The 20,707-nt window shown below is 40.5% G+C and overlaps 1 protein-coding gene and 2 long non-coding RNA genes across 4 annotated transcripts in view; 1 reads left to right on the forward strand and 2 right to left on the reverse strand.

Annotated features, from left to right (window-relative positions):
• Positions 1-11,410: 11,410 nt before the first annotated feature.
• Positions 11,411-13,099, reverse strand: LOC146276185 (uncharacterized). The gene is made up of 3 exons (XR_014766273.1): positions 12,742-13,099; positions 12,515-12,656; positions 11,411-11,629 (listed from the first exon to the last, which is right to left on the reverse strand). It is a non-coding gene; the product is annotated as an uncharacterized LOC146276185 (long non-coding RNA).
• Positions 11,674-20,707, forward strand: part of mmp16a (matrix metallopeptidase 16a (membrane-inserted)) — a 203,394-nt gene continuing 194,360 nt past the window's right edge. The window contains exon 1 of one of the 2 annotated variants that reach the window (XM_084702673.1): positions 11,674-12,819. In XM_084702673.1, the coding sequence (XP_084558799.1) occupies positions 12,697-12,819 (123 nt within the window). In that variant the 5' untranslated portion in view covers positions 11,674-12,696. The remainder of the gene's footprint in view (positions 12,820-20,707) is intronic. The other variant, XM_084702674.1, reaches the window with a different exon arrangement.
• LOC146276187 (uncharacterized) lies at positions 19,068-19,863 on the reverse strand. Its single transcript, XR_014766376.1, has 3 exons — positions 19,555-19,863; positions 19,336-19,439; positions 19,068-19,155 (listed from the first exon to the last, which is right to left on the reverse strand). It is a non-coding gene; the product is annotated as an uncharacterized LOC146276187 (long non-coding RNA).

Below are 20,707 nucleotides of genomic sequence, written 5' to 3' on the forward strand. Positions count from 1 at the left end.
GTATGTTGCCAATGCGACGCATTGAAGCTGTGCACTCAGTCCCACAGACTAGCGTTTCGTTATTTCGCTATGGGTAGTTTTATAGTGTGGGTGATACGGAGTGATGAAAAATAGATAGGCTATCCAAAGTGCCCTTTGTAAAAACTTTGGACTCTAATATGTTGACAAAATGAAACAAGGTTTTTCACTCAATGTTCTGATTTCCTTTCTGGAAATGTATGCAAAGAATATCATATTTTACAACTTAATCATTTTCTCATTTAAAAATAGGCCTACATTTACAGGAAACTAGTAATTAAAACATTATTTGACCTACTATTAGTTATCAACTTGGGAGGTTTCATGCTGATATGTTATCCCTATTCACTGGGGTGTCTCCCCTTAACCCTTTTGTCCTTGGGTTGCTTTGACCCATTTCCTAATCATTTCCATATTGGTGTTTCTTTCAACCAAAACCTTTCAAACTAAAAAGAACAATGGGTATCTGTATAAAGCTCTTCACAAGTGATACATAAATGATAATTTCACTACTTTCATTGAATTTTGATGTTTCATTCACTTTTATAGCATTTTTCAAAAATAATAAATAGGACATTGAAAGAGAGAAGTGGTGAAAAGCCACAAAAAGGTATAAAAAGATCAAAACGTAGACAAAAGTTTAACAAATACATCCTCATGTGTTCTCCCTCCCCTAGGAACAGGAAAAATATGTCAGTGTAACTAAGTTTAATGTCATTCATTCAGTCATGTACGATCTCTTCTCATATTCCAGGTTTTCTGTCTCCAGCCTTGTTTTACTAATTAAAAGCCTCTTATAATCGAGCTCCAGGGTTCTGTTATACAGGGCCCTCACATTGTCTGCTCCAACCTGGAACAAATGAAGAACATTGTCCCATTGCAAGGCACACTTGGAGAAAGTTGAAGGTGTCCATTGACTACTGTGGTTCATTGCTTACACCTTGTGTCTTTGTCTTGGCCTTGAAGTGGAGGCCCTAGGCTCAGGGGGAGGAAGAAGTTCCTCTTCCTGCTGAGTTTAACACCATAGAAATTTAATCAATTGAGTCATATTTGAAATGAACACTTTAAGGACTTGTGTCTTATGTTGAAACCACCACCATTAGTAAGTCATTACAGACACTTCAATCACAGCCACACGTTCACACACTCTCACCATCTGTGTTGCAAGTGGTAAATACAACTCAAAAGTGTACCCTCAAAATGAGCAGGCAGACACAGTTTCCTGATCATCTAGGACCTCCACTTGAGAAAGTAAATGGTATATTTGATCAATATTCAGCAACCACATATGGCATACATATACTGGCGTATGACTATTAGTTTCACTGTTACCTCTGTATGGCACAGTGGGACGACAGTGGGTGGTGGCAGCAACACCACTGTATTTCCTGTCACTGCAGAGAACAGTGATACATTTCACTCCAACAATATTCATAAATAATTGTTGAATGAACATGGTCACATAGATTACTTGAAACATACATAGGCCTGGGCTTCCAACCTGCTGCCACCAGTTGCCTAATTTGTCTTCCTGTTGGCTGCAGGTAACTTAATTGTTCTATAGGCCTTTTGTAGCTATGCAATATCCTACAAAAGGGACTAATTCAGGCAATTCAGCCTTGTACTTGTTGGCCCTACTGCTACTTACCGTTTTTAATTATGGTTTTATATTTATTTTGCATTTGCTCCCACGATCGTTTGCCACTGCAGGGTTGCAACTAAAAATAATACAGCAACAAAAGTTTAACGTTGTGGAATGCACCTGTGTAATTATGGTCACATCTTCAATAAGTCATGTAGCTTGCATTTACAGCGTATGCTATTTTCTGCCAGCTTGGCAGCAGCGACTTTGTTGAATTTTGCCTGTATTATATGTCTGTATTCCTGATATGCTTGTATTACAATATTTCAGGCAAGAGCTAGACAACGTTTGTAAGATTATTGTCTGCTCCTCCTGCGTGAAATATGCGGCTGTTGTTTTGTCCATGTTTGCGATTGGACATACGATGCAAACACCGCCCCTTTATGTGAACGCGCACGTCTCTAGATTGGAAAGATCTGGGTTGAGTTAGAGCACATGTGTCAAACTCCGGTCCTCGAGGGCCACTGTCCTGCATGTTTTAGATGTTTCCCTGCTCGAACACACCTGATTCAATTAAATGGGTTGTTATAACGACCATTCATTAGAATCAGGTGAGCTGGATAAGGGAAACATCTAAAACATGCAGGACAGTGGCCCTCGAGGACCGGAGTTTGACACCCCTGAGTTAGAGAGTTGATAACTGCCGTTGTAGTACCGCTTATCGTGACCGCGATTGTTAGGCTTCGCGTAGCCGGGTAACTGAAAGTAATCCAGAGCATGTTGATCTTGATTCGTAGTACAGGCCCCTGGTGTGCAGCAATTTATTAGTTAGCAAGCTAAACTAGCAACATTTGGTTTAGCAATAAAATTGCACTGTCCCGTGCTATCAGTGCTAACTAGCTGGTCTACCTACTGAAACGTTGGACGGAAGCTCAGGTCTAGCCATTAGTTGCTAACTAGACATCCACTTATTTAATTTGAGCTTCGTAGCCACGCAATTACATGACCTGGCCTTGGCTTCTTAAAACAACGTTTTCCACGGATGCACAATTAATGGAGATATCCAAATCAACATAAGCTAACCTTAACAACAGCCTAATGTTCGTCTATCGAGTCCCAAGTCACTCGTAACTTGTTTACAGCATATGTAGGCTAGCTAGCTACCATATACCCAGTGCCTACGAAACATTTATGATTGATTTAGAATGTTTAGGCCTAGTGTTTGAATATTATTTTATTGAAAGTGTCCCAGTGTCGTCGTTATTTTAAAGGCAGCTTTTATAAAAAGAGAATTGAATGAATGAGATGGTGCGAGATCTAGCTAGGCTAACAAACGTGCAGTTCACAATGCTGTTTGTCCGTTGCATATCAACAGCCAATGTTTACAGGGACCATTTTGTTTATGTTTGTTGTCTACACCGCGTTCCACATTATTATGCAAATTACACTTTGCTCAGATTTTCCTAAATAGTAATGCACAGTCAGTCAGTATCATTTTCAAGTCATCAACTGTTAGAGTATAATTCAAATTCTATTGAACAAACCTCCTAATGATAATAGTATTTTTTTTTCAAAAATAAAAAACTCAAAATGCAGTGTTCCAAATTATTATGCAGAATTTCAGAGTTTCAAGATTGTTGAAACTCTGTAGGTTGTAAAGAACAAAAAATTGTCATTTGATAAATTTGCAGCATTAGGAGGTCATATTTACTGAAATCAAGAAACGTTTGAATCAAAAACATCTTAACAAGTCAAGTTACATGTTAACATAGGACCCCTTCTTTGATATCAACTTCATAATTCTTGCATCCATTGAACTTGTGAGTTCTTTGATAGTTTCTGCTTTAGTGTCTTTGCAGGATGCCATAATAGCCTCCCAGAGCACCTGCTTGGATGTGAACTGCCTTCCACCCACATAGATCTTTTGCTTGATGATGCTCCAAAGGTTCTCAATAGGGTTAAGGTCAGGGGAAGATGGGGGCCACACCATGAGTTTCTCTCCTTTTATGCCAATAGCAGCCAATGCCCCAGAGATATTCTTTGCAGCATGACATGGTTCATTGTCATATATGAATATGATTTTGCTACGGAAGGCACGGTTCTTCTTTTTGTACCACAGAAGAAAGTGGCCAGTCAGAAACTCTACATACTTTGCAGAGGTCCTTTTCACACCGTCAGGTACCCTGAAGGGGCCTACCAGCTCTCTCCCCATGATTCCGGCCCAAAACATGACTCTGCCACCTCTTTGTTGACGTTTCAGCCTTGTTGGGACATGGTGGCCATTCACCAACCATCCACTACTCCATCCATCAGGACCATCAAGGGTTGCACGGCACTCATCCGTAAACAAAACAGTTTCAAAGTTAGTCTTTTTTGCTTGTGAGCTTGGTTTAGGGGTGGCCGAATAACAAGTTTAAGGACACTTGCAAACCTCTTGAGCATCCTACATCTTGAAGTTCGCGAGACTCCAGAGGCACCAGCGGCTTCAAACACCTGTTTGCTGCTATTCAATGGCATTTTAGTGGCTGCTCTCTTAACCCTATGCATTTGTTTGGCTGAAATCTTCCTTATTTTGCCTTTGTCTGAACGAACCCGCTTGTGCTGTAAATCGGTGACAAATTTCTTCACCGTCCGATGATCACACGCAATTCTTTTGGAAATATCACAAATATGTTGTGATACCTTGACCAAGGTATTGCACTATTTGCCGCTTTTCAGCAGCAGAGAGATCCTTTTTCTTCCCCATTTTGCCTGAGACATGTAGCTTGCTTAATAATGTGGAACATCCTTCTTAACCCTTGTGTTCTCCTCGGGTCATCCTGACCCATCAGTCATTGTGACCCACCGTCGTTTGCGACAACTTTTCTGCATACAAAAACAAAGTGAAGCATTTTCTTTTAACCATTGAGCTGTCTCAGACCCCCCACATTGCAAAGGTTAAAAGAAAATTATTTGTATTTGCTTTTGTATCGGGTAAAATTGGGTAAACACAACGATGGTTCGTTATGAACCTTTTGGTCATGTGACCCGAAGGCAGCACAAGGGTTAAGTAGTTTTCCTTTGATTGGGCTCACCTGGCAAACTAATTATCACCGGTGTCTGGGATTGATTTCAATCATCTTAATAGCCCTGAGACACAATACCATCCATGAGTTTAATTGAAAAACCAAAAAATGAATGTTTATGACCCTTAAATACAATTTGCATAATAATGTGGAACGCGGTGTATAACTATTTTGTGCTGAAATGCAGCTTACTATTTATTTACTATTTATACTTTCGCTGGCAACCATATTATAAAAGCAATAAGGTACTCGAGGCAGTACTTTATCGGCAATAAAGTACGTCTTCCAGGGTTTGCCGGCCCTCCACTGCGCATAAGAAGTTAAAGCTTAACATGAAATCAGTAAATCAGCTGCAATATTTGAAGTGGCATTTTACTTTATTGGAGATAAAGTACTGCCTCATTCTGATAAAATGCCACTTCAAATATTTATAAAAATGATTGTATCACGTTTTCAGCTGATTTACTTATTTCATGTTAAGCGTTAACTTCTTACCTTTCGAGCTAAAAATTGTTAAAAAAAATTGAGTTAGCTTATCCTTTACTAGCGCCGGTAAATTAGCCGTGGGCCACCCTTGTCCAAACCCGACCGCACTTATACTCGTAGTAAACACTCGCTGCTGCTGTTTTTCCGGGGATATTAACTTGATCCAGGGTCACCAAACTGACCATAATGCTGTCAATATATACGGGGACATAGAGATATCACGCTTCAACATCTCCAAACTATGCGATAAAATCTCAATTTGACTGTTTACCACCACCTGCTGGATGTTTTGTTGAACTCTTCTCATGTCAGAGTAAAAAGCGTCGCCCGAGCGTCGCCCGAGCGATATTTTTTTTAACTACTAGACTATGCTACAGTACAGCGTTGCAGTGAGCTACACTGGTTTGAAACCACAGGTAATGATAATTTCACCAACAAATCGTTTACTTGTAATCTAATGTCATAATAAATCCTACAACGAAAATGTATTTGTGAAGAATATTTATTTTAACGATTGAAAACAGATGCATCACAGACCGCTGTAGTATGTTGCCCAAGCAACAGAGGCTAATGTCATGATGCTTCAGTTAAGTAGTAGACTACTGTTTCCAAAAGTAGATGTAACTAGATGTTTCCCCCCTCAAAAAAAAACAGCTTTTTTTTTTAATCCATTATTTATTTATTGTAAGGTCGTTCATTTTTTTATCGCGAAATTAACGCAAGATTTTTTTTTCTATAAACTGTTCAAAATAGTTTCTTTAAGCTCATGTAAGGAATCTCACTTGTCCTAGTTAAGGCCTACCAGTAAAACATATTTAAAGGAGCATACAGTGAAATGTTATGATGTGTTATGATTGAGGGGCTATATAGTCAGACAGATCAGGGGTGGATAACTATGGAAGTTTATTAGACTCTTTATTCAAATGGCTTGCATTTGTCAAATGGCAATTCAATGCTCAAAGTGACAATGCAATCCGTAATTCAAATGGAAAAGCAGTTGTCAAATGGCAATTCAATGTGCAAATGACAATGCAATCCGCAATTCAGTTTGTATTATTTTGAATACAAATTTGAATGAACGCTTATTGCATTGCATTTCATATTGACAAGGTTTTTTGGACTCATTATTCAAATGGCAATAATTTGTCAAATGGCAATTCAATGCGCAAAGTGACAATGCAATCCGGGATTCAAATGGCAAAGCAGTTGTTCCATATTAAACAAATCACCAGAACTGCATTTTTCCATCTACGTAATATTGCCAAAATACGAAAATTCCTCTCAAAGGATGATGCTGAAAAACTAATACATGCTTTTGTTTTGTCCCGATTGGAATACTGCAATGTGTTGTTCTCTGGCCTCCAATTACCTACTTGAAAAATTTACAGCGGGTACAAAATGCTGCTGCTAGACTATTGACAAAAACAAGAAAGTTTGATCATATAACCTCTACTCTTATCTCTTTACACTGGCTCCCTATCCAAGCCAGAGCTGATTTTAAAGTTTTACTACTAACTTACAAATCTCTACATGGATTGGCACCACTGTACCTCTCCGGTCTCCTTGCACCCTATTGCCCCGCAAGGACTCTGAGATCTCAAGATGCCGGCTATCTGGTAATACCCAAAATTAAGAAAAAAACTGCTGGAGGTAGGGCGTTCTCATACAGAGCACCTCTTCTCTGGAACAAATTACCTGTCTCAATTAGGGAGGCTGATACGGTTTCGACATTTAAAACTAGATTTAAAAAGTTCTTGTTTAGTAAATTCTATGATTGTTAAAGGTAATTATGTGTGTACTTTCTATGTAAACCTGGGGTGTGCGTTTGCCTATGTGTGTATCACATGTAACTTTTAAATTGTAATTTTGGCTTATGTTCACACTGCCCATTTAAATGTTACAAATAAAGTAAACCTGTTATTGTATATTGTTACTGTAATAGTTCCGTTGCTGTATATTTTTATTGTTATAGTTTACTAGTTGGAGACAACGGGGGACTGGTTGTTTTCATCCTTATTCGTATAAATATAACCTATTTTAGAGTTGTTTCCCCCGGAACAGATTTCATGTTCCAACCAAGGGGGGCTGTCGCTGTCTTGGTGTGTGGGGCTGCGTCAAATACCCTCTTAGCTTTGTTAAATTGCTGCACTAGTCCACACTTGACCGGTGAGGATCTCATTCTAATACGACTGTAACTGTTAGCTGCTCCTGGCATTCTCTAATCCCTGTTCTCCTCTCTGTCCCCCCCACACATCCCTTGTGGTGTGGGGGGTCTGAGCTGTCAGGACCTGCCTGGTCGTCGGTCTACCAACGCTGGACCAGGTCGTCAACCGGAAACCAGTCTCCATGACGGCCAACAGCGAGTTTCCAGGTCCCATCCAACGTCTATAAAGCCGAACAATGGATTTTTGGTGTTTCAAAACCCATTGACATTGTATGACTATGTTTAGCTTGTGTTCTGCTCCTCTCTCTTACCAACCGTCTCTGGAGGAGGGGATCCTTCTCTGAATTGCTCCTCCCAAGGTTTCTTCAATTTTTTCTCCCATTGAGAGTTTTTCTGGGAGTTTTTCCTTGTCTTCCTTGAGGGTTTAGGTCGGTTGAGGGGCAGTTCTATGGGCGTATGTGAAGCCCTCTGTGACATGCTTGCGTGTGAAAAAGGGCTATACAAATAAATGTGATTTGATTTGATTTGAAATGCAATGCAATAAGCGTTCATTCAAATTTGTATTCAAAATAATACAAACTGAATTGCGGATTGCATTGTCATTTGCACATTGAATTGCCATTTCACAACTGCTTTCCATTTGAATTGCGGATTGCATTGTCACTTTGAGCATTGAATTGCCATTTGACAAATGCATTTCCATTTGAATAAAGAGTCTAATAAACTTCCATACTGAGGGGCTGAGTAGTCCATGCAATATGGGCCCTTCAACTCTGTAGGCAGAAATCCAAAAAGCAAGTGCAATACAATAGCATTAGAGCTCTGTCTAAGCACCCCCACCCTCAACACACACACACATGCACTGTGTATGTGGCATTTCTGTGAAGTTGTTCTTCATGAAGACCCCATTATGATGTTATCCACCCCTGATCTGTCTGAATAGAGCCCCTCAATCATAACACATCATAACATTTCACTGTATGCTCCTTTAAATATGTTTTACTGGTAGGCCTTAACTAGGACAAGTGAGATTCCTTACATGAGCTTAAAAAAACTTGTTTGAACAGTTTATAGAAAAAAAGAAACCCTAACCTAACCCTTTGCGGGGGGGGGGGGGCCTTGACACGCCCAGGCCCAGGGGCCCGTGGTTTTTTAATCCGTCCATGTTGGTACAGTATGGTAGCTAGCATAGCCATTTCTAACTCTGCTTCACAATATTGCATAAGTATTATAAGTTAATGTAATACATACATGTTAATAAAGTATCAGACATACATGATACAACACACCAGTAACCAATTGACATTATGTGTTAATATACCAAATATATCTGTGAATCGAGATGGTGCGGTTGTCTGTCCCGCCGAAAACTATACAAACAGGTTGACAGCAGTGGGGGTTTTTTCCTAACTACAGCGAGCTACCGGAACCATGTGACAAAAAAGCTCTAGCTTTTTTCCTGTGTTTCACTGGCAGTGAGTGTTCACAATGTTGTATTTCACTCCATTATATACAAAAACGTGAGGAAGGACTGCCTTTTGTAGATACGCGTCAGCTGAAGATAGCCAGAATATCGGATTTCTTTAACCGAGCCTGTTTCCTTCGTCATTTGCCTGAGAAAGTGACTTCCGTTGGCCACCTTCATGGAAAACCATTCAAACAGGTTGACAGCGGTGGGCTTTTTTGGAACTACAGCGAGCTACATGAACCACGTGATCACGTGTCGGCAAGGTTAAAGCGTGTCACACCTCTCTTTTTCTATGGCTCTGGGATACACTAAGGCTAGACAGACTGGTCAGGAAGGCGTGACTGTTGTGAAGATACAGATGCGGGGAAAGCTCTTGGCCATCGTGGGCAGTGTCGGTCATCCCCTCCGCCGTGACCTGGCAGGGCAGTAGGGCTGTCAAAATTGCTCAAAAATTACGTAAAGAATATTCCCTTTAAAAAAACATATAATTCGAATATATACTAATATCTGGTTGCTTATTAGGTACGTCAATAACAGGACAAATTAATACAACAAACATAACTACTTGTATACTGTAGGTAGGTAGGCCTAATGTATTGAAGTTTAAACACATTTGACAAATTACCTACACAAAAATAAGTAAATGAACTAATGGCCAAGACCGCAGACCTTGGCCTCTCGCTCACACACACTCTTTCTTTTTCTCTTTCTCCCGCACCGTCGCGCTCTCTGTGCAAAGCGGTATAAAATGAACAACAACAATAAACAAATGCTGAGTTCTGAGCAAGCAATTTAAGGTTGCGATTCTATATATGCCAAAATATGGCAGGCTTCATTCAGTGATTGAAACAAATACATTAAAGTTTTACAGTATCCTATAGAACCGATATTGAACGCTCCGAGCGAGCTGTGCTGTGGTAAACATGGAGATGTAGCCTCAAGTTGCTAGTTGTTGAATGGTAAGATAACTCCAGCTTACATAGTTTACACACTACTTTAGCTTTTCTCTTTTTATGGTATGCTCATTAATATTTAGATAAGCTGCGCGCTGATTCGTTGGTTATCAACGAGTGAAGCTGGGAGCAAAAACGCAACCTGGTTGGAGACTTGAAATAAAAACACGCAAATAAATCTATTGTGTCTACACATCACTGTTTTCAACATATTGACTATATATCATTTGAAATGATAACATTACTTGTTTCCACTTCTGTTGTTGAAGCAAACTGGATTGACTTAGGTGGGTAGAACGTTAGGCTACAGCTTAGCAACCAAACCATATCGTGATTCTACTCTGCTTCAGTTAGCTAGCTAGGCTAGCTCCAGAAATCTTGCTGTAAAATAACATGACAAAGATCTGGACAAACATGCATCGTGAATTGTAGATTTTCATTTCACAGGTTATTTATTTGAATGAAACACAGTCAGGAACATTAATCAACGTTAGCCCCATTGCCAATAAACTAGGCTAAATTATCACACATTCTACCTATGCTCTTGCGTTAACTAGCAAGCTAAACTTGTTTACATGTCTACAGTCTAGGTGTTACTAGTAACAGTTACTAGCAATGCTAACGTATCCTGTATCTAGAGCCTGCCTTTCTCCAGTTCTTTCAAATAGATTATCTAGACAGGCGTTAGCAATAAGCCAGACTGCTGTTCGTTTTCTGTGTATTTTTCGGAAGCTTCCCTTCTAATGCAGACTACAGCTAGTCTAGCTAGAGTCATTTGATGTGTGTAGAAACGTATTTAGCATTCTACCTGGTATGCTATATACAGGAAACGTTAGCATTGCTAATAACTGTTAGCACAACATCATACTGTCCTTATAGCTTGCGGTTGCAATGAGCATACGGTCGGAACAGCACCTCTTTCCAGGTTCAGCTTCCTAGCAAATCCTGCTTGAAATTGTCCAAGGTTGTCAAAACTGTCTTGGGTGAAATGTTCAGAGCAAATGAATGATTGAGTGTCGAACTTCGCCGGGATCTTCTCATAGACAACAGCAGCCGTGCCTGTTGAATGTTTGGCGCCTTGGGAAGACTGTGAGTGTTAGCCTTCCCTGTACAGCCTGGAACACAGCATTTACGACCGTGGTCCATTTTCAATATCCTTGTTATAATTCAAAACATTCTTCTTTGTAATTTCTTATAAGTAGCCTACACAGAGCAGTGCGCAGCTAAACTAGTATCGGAGACAGACGCTACCTCGGGCTGGTCTGGATGTAAATTCTGGGGCATGACAAAGATACAGACCAGAGCCAATAAGAGGGCGATCACCGGTCCTACGTAGGACCGGTAGCTTTGTTGAAAAGCTAGCGTTTTACAGCCACATTTTTTCTTTTTGAGATTTGAATAGGAAAGAGGTGTCAATGGACTTTGATATTCATGGTATGTTCAGTTTACCCACCAAACTGTTGTTATTCAACTATGACCAGGTAAAATCGGTTTTGCAGTCAATTGCCCCTTTAAAAACACTGTGGGAAGACTTGAGTAAATTACTGAGGCGGTCCTTTTTTGCTAATTACAAGTTGTCTTTCCCGTTTCATGTGTCACAGATCAATCTACAGGTTATTTAGTGCTGTAACACACAGTGGCAGTTCTAGACACATTTTACTGGGGGGGGGGGAGGGCAGTGTTTGATCAGAGGGGCACATTAAAAAACTGAAACAAATGATATTAAAACATTAAATACTTTGATTTTGATTTACATTAAAATCATACAAACGGCTCTGGCTCTTCCACTTCCAGCTCCTCAGCTTTCTCAATACCTTGATATGTTTCTCTCACTTTTTGTATTTACTGGGGCAAAAAAGGCAGCAATGTCCTTTCCTCGTTTCTTGATGACTACTAGAAGAAGAACAAAGAAAGATTCAGTCAGCTCAGGGGGGCCACAGGGGGGGCCAGGGACATTTTTACAGGGGCACTGGCCCCTGTAGGCCCCCGTGTAGAAACGCCCCTGGTAACACATTCTGAAGGTTGCTTTGTCAGTTTTAGTCTTGATGTAGCCGAAGGGGGGTAGGTGGGGGTTATGTTTAATTTAATGTAGCCTGATCAAAGAAACATAAAGAACCTGACATATTAACTTGGGTAAAATTCATATTCAGGGGGTTTAAATTGCTGGGGTCAAATTTACACCATGGACGAAATATGATAGTAAATTTGCAGTTAATAGGAGGGCGTTTTGAATGTGTGGGTCTGATAAAAGTATATGGCTAATGCGAGCCAGGTGGAAATCTGTACTGCCGCTGACATTTCAAAAACGTTATGAAGTTTTAAAAGCTAATCCATGTCCGTATTTTGAGAATAAAAAGGTGTGCAATGTGGTGCGTGATTTTTCCAACAATGTGAGCAAATGTTGAGGCTTTGATTCTGCTTTGACATTCTGATCGTGGCAGCAACGACACCACACACAGCAAGGTAGGCTTTTTGTCATTAAGGATTATAATACAAAGGGTACGGTATGCAACGATATGGTTTGGCAGATGATCAAGATTCCGTGACGTTTTTCCATGCACGGTCCAAAAAAGGCAGTGATATAATTATGCTGCTATGTTTTTGGGTTCGGGAGAGCGCAGGCGCAGTTGCTGAAAGTATGGTTGAAAACTAAAAGCTATGCAGCGCAGCACAGGAATTTAGCTAAATGTGTCTGAAAACACCAATATATGTAGGCTACAGCCATCAAGGAGGCCCGAGCAATAGACAAAAATACAAAAGATAGCGAAGAAATCACACCGAATTCTCCGGATATTTTCAACGCAGCAAAAAGGGTCATCTCTCGAGTTTTTGAGAGATCCCATCACCGATGATCCGTATGAACGTCTGAGGGGTCGCCTGGATAGTCCTTATACTTCTAGACTTCGTTTGTCGTTATTGACTATTAATAAAACACACAGAACATTAAAAGGGGGTTCATTATGATTGTGTTAGAATATTCTAAAATATGTTGGAATAGCTTTTACCTTGGCACATTGTTCCTTCAAATCTGGCTGTGGATATTATGTGGCGTAAACGGAGAGGAGCAGCTGTTCAGCGTGGAGGTAAGGACGTGGGATCTGATCATAACATACTGTGGTGACTGTTCATTGTTTCAACGAAGTACCAATAATCTTGCGTTTTCTGTCACAAAATGAACGATAAGTGCTAGCACTAGCCTATAGACTACGATGCACGTTGTAAAATCGTTGGTTTTCCACTTCAATAGTAGCCTAGTAATTTTGTGTTGGGCTTGAGTGCAAACTTGAGCTCTAGCCTAACGTTGTCATACTCATAATTCTAGTCAGAATATGAGTCTGAAAACTCTCCGTTGGGCTGTGACTACGGAGCGTGTTTCAACCGAACTCTAAAACAAATGCCTCTACGCTCAATTGGATAGACCTACAACCAATCAGAGCAACGTAATATGTTGTTTGTTGAAAACGAATTCAACCCAAGGGCTGTTTTGTGACGTTGTTGATTACGTTACTGTTGATCATCTGTCCATCATTGTGTAAAGCCCTCCCTGGAAATTTCATTGGTCCGCCCAGATCCTGGTTTTATGTAGTTGTTCCATAGAGTTAATATAACTAGAGACAGCTACTTCTGTCTTCCAAGATGGCGTCCCCATTCATTTCTATGAAAAGTGCGCAGTGAGGCAAGCGAGAGCTCCTAACGGACCGCGCCATCTTTCCAGACCGACTCGTCCGGTCTTGCGCAGAAGCTTGTTCCTAGCTCCGAAACTCATGCATGCTTGCAACTAGCCGTATACTCATACTTTGCGACAACCAGTCGCGAGCTTGTGAGCTGGAGCTAAGGCATTGCAGAAAACTGTCAGAACGTGGTACAAGTCCGATCAAGAAGCAGATAGCCTACATGTGAACTTTACGAAAATCAATACTATTAGTACTGTAGTATTATACGTGCAGGGCCTATACGTTGTTCTTTTTGCTTTGTGTTTATAGTTTAACTGCTTATGTATTGTGTCGGATAAATAAACTTTAAACCTGAATATCTGGCTCCGTTGTTGTTCTAGCTTTGCAAAGCAAATTAAGCCTATACCTTTACTATTATAATGATGATGAGTGTTGTTTACAATTAATAGCTTATTGTTAATGCCATTGTTGTGGTGTTAACTGACTTAAAGTTCTAACAATATAACGACCATAACAATATTGACGTTATCAGACATGATTTATTCATCTTTGTCTTTGCCTCAGAATAACATGTCAACAATATATAATGAAGCCGTAACATGCCACAATATTATAACTAATTAGATTAGGCTATAATTACGTTTTTCATGCCATGTGCATAATAGCGTTCATTACAAAATGGTTAAATCTGCTTTAAAATAACTTAAATTAACTCTACAAACAACCGTCATGTATGTGCAACCATTGGTAAACTACAATAAAGGCAGGCAGCTGTAGATTATCAAATCCTTTCTCTTTGTTCTCATTCAGCTCAGGTAAATCAGCGATTTGTTGATGCTCCCTTTTGTGCTCGTTCATTGTTCGTATCCGCGAGCACGTTTCCAGGCAACTTTTCTTGACGTAAGCAAATAAATGGGCTGCTAGTTTACCCATTTCGGATTGGTTTCAATCTTTGCAAAAATCTGGAAAAATTCTTCTATGAAAAAGCTAGTAGTATGAGCCAGGTTCGAGAATCTAACAAAAATTATTGGGGGAGATAGTTTTCGATATGTTGACTGGAGTTAATAGAATAAAAACGACCGGACGAGTCGGGTAGAAAATCGGAAATGCAATACCAACTACATCCACCGGGGCTGTTGCCTCAAGCTGAGAGTCGAGGGGTGGGGGCTTGAGTTGTTCCCAATACGAGACCCTCCAGACCCAACCAAATTTTTTTGTGGGCGGGGATAAGTTGGGCTGGCAGCCAGGCTACTTGTGCTCCAGTATGCACACTCAAATCGAAATTAATTTAAGCATACATTGATAGGTCAAAATTAATTTCACAACAAACCTATCTAGCTGTTTTTTTTCATCTGTCTTAGCTTGAAATTTGTGTAGCATCAACAAAGCACAGACATGTTATTTTGATTCTGGACAAAAATTCTGTTCAGATTCTGGCTTTCCGGAAATGGAGGGATCCAAAACTTAAGCAATGCAACTTAACAACTTTTTATATAAAATATGGATTTTTGTATTAAGAATAAAACACAAATGGAGAATAGGATGTTAATATTTGGCAGGCATCCACACCTGTTAAGGAAATTGAAAACCACAGAATGCACTTAGTCTTGGCATATTTATTTTGGTGGGTGGGCCCTTGGTGGGCATCCTTTTAGTCAGATTTGTCAAATTGCAGACATAACTTTCAGCCATAATACACATACAGAAGACACACAATTAATAACCTTTGTGAATGGTCAACCATATGGAACAGTGTGTAACTTAATTCTTTATGTATGACATGCTGTTGTTGCATAAATACCTGTTACAGTTGACTACAGGCCAGTAGGAATTGAACCCATGATGACATTGCAAGCACTGAACTCAACCAATTGAGCGGCACAGGGCCAGGGCGCCAGGGCTACACTCAAGTCATTGCCAACAATTTAACAAGTAAACTCTGCTAACAAAGGTAGGTTCTGTCCACATGATTTACAAACTTGGTATGCTCTCCCACCCCTCACAAAAAAGAATACAGAGGCAGTGGCTGCTAAAATGCTCGATGGTGGGGCCTTTCTACTTGTGGTTCAATCCAAAGTGCATATTGAAACCTAAAATGATATGCTTCCGGCTTTTCTTATCTGGCTGGAAGAATCTTGAAATATCCACATCCATACTCACTTTTCAATAAGTAGACCACATGTCAATCAATTGTGAGGATTTTTAAATCTAACAAACTGCAAATGTTCACTCTTCGACAGGTCTGCAAACGCCTTTGTAAGCAGAGATTTGTTAAAACGTTTGGGGTTTCTTATGGGTTAGGGTTAGCCCTAGGGTTAGGGTTAGCCCTAACCTTAGGGTTAGCCCTAACCCTAACCGTAATATTGTGATCAGGGGGGTAGTGAAAATAGAGACTTAAAGAATGATAGAAAGGGCTGCCATTTACTATGAAACTTGTGGGAAACACCTTTCAGAGAATATTTAATGTTTTCTAATTTCCGAAAAGACATAACATCCCTTAGCCATTGGGCTGTGGAAGGGGGTTTCGTAGACGTCCAGTGAAGAAGAAGCTGACGTCTCGCTAACAGAGATGTGAAAGCAAGGATGTCTAATTGTTTAGATCTAAATCTATTGTAATCATCTGGGCATCTGAATATGGCAATGTGGGGAGAGATAGTTACGTTCACCATAAATATTTCAGAAATAATATCAAAGTACCACTGCCAGAAGGAGAGAACTAACGGGCAAGAAAAAAACATACGAGTCAGATTACATGGAGAGGTATGGTATTTGTCACAGCTGTCGGTGACAGCGGGAAAGATTTGTGATTGGCATTGTTGCAAAGGACTGATGGTTTTGCCCCCTTAGACTGTGCAAGTGAACAGCCCCTTTCGCTGCTGTTGGGTCATGCCATTAGTGCATGCACCCCTTATGGCTCCACTGGTACAGCCAATCGGAGTGCAGTCTGGGGATGCTCGCGCTGACGATACCCAGTGGCGGGAATAGCGGGGTAGTGGACTGCCTAGTTTATGGTGCGGACATTCGTTTATTGAGTAGAGTAAAAATGATGTATTGTGTGCGTTCATATACATGTAAGTATTTCTGATGCTTCTTGTTATGTCTAGTTATGCCATTATGAGTCTGTTTGTTAGACACGGTATTGCAGTAGTTAAATGTGTTTTCTGATGCCGGAGTCGTGGTTACTTTAGCAATGCTACGTAATCGTTGTTAGCCAGCTTGTGACATGTTTACTTGCGCTGTTTTAGCGGCTGGAATGTCTACGTGGAATAATGTAGACAGTAGTGTCACTGCAGTAACGTTATTACAAGAATGTTGCTTGAGATAATATGGCTATTATTGATGTGAGGTATTCACTAGCATTATATTTTGAGATGCCTATTATTGTATTATGCTAAGTATCCATTGTATTCTGTTTCTTTACAGAACCACACACACACAGAACCAAACACAAACACACACACACCCACAAAGGCAAATATAACCAACACCATTCCTCTCAACTGTACATTAAAAAAACAACTTTGGATCTGTACATCATCTCCGGCATTTTAATCAGATGCACCACAGTGGCTTCTAAGCATTATTGACCAGAGAACATAGTCTCTACAACAGGCGTGCTTTGGAGAAATGGGTTCTATGCAAAATTGTGCTGATTGAAACTGTATCAAAGTTAAACGGGCACAGGTTGAACTAGAGTGGATCTTGCTGAGGGCAGCGTCCCACAAAGTGTCCTGTAATACCAACCCAAGTTCACCCTCCCAGGTAGCCCTAACTATAGCTGTGGATGAGGTGTCATGATTCAGGAGTTTCAGGTTATAAATTACTGAAATAGAAGACTTCTGAGGGGGTCTGGAGCGAGAAACTCTTCCCACAATTGGAGTGGGGGTGCGGAAGGAAAGGTAGGGAACAAGGATTTGGCGCAGTATCTGATTTGGAAATAGCGAAAGAGGTGAGATGGGGGGAGTTGCAATTCGCTTGACAAACCTGCAAGGCTACGGAAAGTACCATCTCTATAGAAATCTTTAAAAGTCTTTAGGGCTTTGCCATACCATGTGGAAAATGTGGGATCAGACTGTAGGTCGAAACAGATGGTTTTTCAGTAGAGGAGCTAAAGTAGATGGAGAAGTGCATTTAAGGAACCTTCGAAGTTGGAACCATATTTTAAGAATGGAATTAACCACTGGGTTATCTGCAAAACCAGAGATGGTGGTCGGGATAGTGGAGGTAAGCAAAGCGGACAAAGAGGATGAATTGCATGACCGTAACTCTAACTGGGTCCGTGTACCTTGTGGCATTGGTTTTTCTATTTTGCGACCCGTGTTGACAAATGCAAAATAGGGCCGTAATAGCGTTTTGTCATTTTAGTAACTCAAACACACATTTAAGTATTACGGCTTGTTTTTGGTTGTTTCGGTTTTTTTTAATATAATGAAATAACCATATAACACAAATGGTATAACGAGCCATTAATCGTTGTTTTGATTATTCCATATTCATTATGCTAATATCTGCAAAAGATGAAAAATAAGATTGTAATATCGGTTTGTCCATTTTTGATATCAGAACCAGATGATGGGGAAATGCGTGGATTCCGTTGTTTTGTTTTATTTTGGAATAACTGAATAACCATATAACACAAATGGTATAACGAGCCATTTAATCGTTTGTTTGATTATTCCATATCCTTTATGCTGGTATCTGCAAAAAATTAAAAATAGCCTCGTAATATCGTTTTGTCCATTTTGGATGTCAGAACCAGATTATGGGGAAAGTCTTGGTTTCCGTTGTTTTGTTTCATTTTGGAATTACAGAATATCCATATAACACAAACGGTATCACGAGCCATTTGTTTGTTTGATCGGCCGTATTGTGCATACTGGCACAAGTCAAAAAGAGAGAGATGCTAAATGATTGGGGGTGTTATTACTTCCGAACACCAGAGGACAGCAACGACCTGTGATCTGTAGGCCTACACTCTTGACGACACAGCAGGTTCTTTAGTAGAAGCATGCGCGCAGATGGCACTGGGGACGGGGGGACATGTCCCCCCCAGATTCCTAGCGACCCCGATCCATCCCCACCACTCTCCCTACGTAAGGCGACAAGCATCAGTTATAACTGCACAGCTGATCAGGCGATGTTAGCGTGTGTAACGTTAGCCACACAAAAGTACTACAACACTTGAAAAGAAAAAGTGTATTATGATTATTTTCACGTATTTTTGGAGCCGGCGTTTGTGCTTTTAGGCTTCCCAGCTAACACAGTTACGTTGCCCTTACGTTGCCGCAACATCACTTGTTGACCAAACATAGTGGAAAGTGAAAGACGCCAGGAGGTAACGGCGACGTCACCAAATCACGTTGCCAGTCCGTAACCGCAATGTCGTGGCAACGTTATTTTCCGATGTTGCCAGTCTGTAACCGCGACCTCCGAGCAACGTTATTTTCCCACGTTACCAGTCCGTAACTGCGACGTTAGTTACTAACCTATATTTCTCAATTCTATTGCTTATATTTTGGCGGTTCATATGCAGACCTCATTTGCCCCAAATGCTACTTGTTCTTGTATAATAGGCTACATAGCCAACTTCAGGAGGACTATGTTTGTGTGGTGTGTAGCCTAACTCAAGCTAATCATAAACAAGGCAGCATTTCCATGTAACATTGTCATTTTATTTCAAACAAAGTGCCAAACAGTGAATGAACATCTTCTTCCAGTCCCCGCTACAGGTCCTGTCTGTTGGCCCTGACAATGAAGCACAAAATAAGTTAGTGTCCTATCAACATAATTGCACGTATGAAAGGGGCTATACAAGTCCCATCGAGAATAATATACATCATCCCAAAAATATTATGGGATTCTAGTTTTTGGTCACATAGCCATGTGAAAGGTTGGATTGGGAAACTGCAATCATGATTCATTCACCTGGCTTGTTTAGAAATGGGCTGCCGGGGCGTGTTTGAGTGTCTACGCTGTGAGGAGCTCCACAGCCTTCTCTCCCAGTCCCGTCTTCCACTTCATCACAGCATCTGCAATTAGAAGTCATGAACTTATTGTTAGCACCAATTTAAACGTTGAACACTGCGTGTAAGCCATAGTTCACGGCATCTCAAAACACCTCCCACTCTTTCGGAACTCCAGCACCTTAAGGCGCTCCTCAAGGTCTTGGAGTTCAGCCTGTGTTTGGGCCACCTGTTGGTCCATCACTGGCACCTCTTCAGCGTGTCTGCCCTGTCGTCGCCTGAATAGGAGAGCCTCTCGCTGGTTCTCCTCCAATGTCTCCATCTTCTGGAACATAAACTGTAATGTGTCTGTCAGTAAATACAAGTAAAACAAGTTTACAAGAGATAACATGATTGGCATACACTGTGGTTCTTCTAGATTAGCTGTAACATTGATGTAAATAACACGTTACCTTGAATGGTTGTATACAAAGCTTTAGTAAGACAACATTTGTTGTTTTGACAAATATGTATCCCCCTGCCACGATCAGAACAACTTAAGTATGCCTTACAATGAGTTGGCAATGCTATTGAGAAGCTTTGAGTGTCTTATATTTGCACTTGCCTGGCTGCCAGCTGTTTTCCTGGACCCCATGTGGGTTCTCCTCCACCAGACCAGAGTTGACACCTAGGGGTCTGGTGATGCAAAAGTTTTAAGTCATGCTTTTGCTTCAAAACATAGCCTTTAGGGTTGCCATGGTTCATACAATTATTGTCACTGTTAAAAACGGTAATTCATTACTTTACCATAATTTCCCAGGGACACAGCCTAGGCCGTGTGACGGTGGTAGGATACTCTGTACAAAAATGAAAGTGGAATTTAGTTTAAATACATAGTATTAGCATATTGATATTCATATAAAACGAGTAGCATCACACATGTGTGATCGTTCGAAAGCAGGGCCCCACAGCGTAGCGCCGCACATGTGTGATTCTGAACATTACAACCGACTATTTTTCAATAGACAAACAATGTGACAAACGCTATAGTATGGCTTCAACATTTACAAATAGTAGGCTAACAAGTAACACTAGCAGGTAGGAGCATTGCTACGAGTATTATGCTAGGTTGCTAGGTAACGGAAGTTAATTAAAGCTACCTAGCCGCCGTTTTGGGAAAAACTCACTTGTGGAAGCGTCGGAAATATTTAGAACTTACGCATCTTAAGGTTAAAACGAATAAACGTATCCAAAAACAGATGTCACGTACAAATTGGAAGAATTAGTGACATGATACTTTTATAGACGCCATTGCTGTGCATGCCATGATCGACTGATCAAAACGTGATCAGCCA

Source organism: Hypomesus nipponensis, chromosome 8 (genome assembly GCF_054491055.1).
Source record: "Hypomesus nipponensis isolate SF chromosome 8, ASM5449105v1, whole genome shotgun sequence".
NCBI classification, from domain to species: Eukaryota; Metazoa; Chordata; class Actinopteri; order Osmeriformes; family Osmeridae; genus Hypomesus; species Hypomesus nipponensis.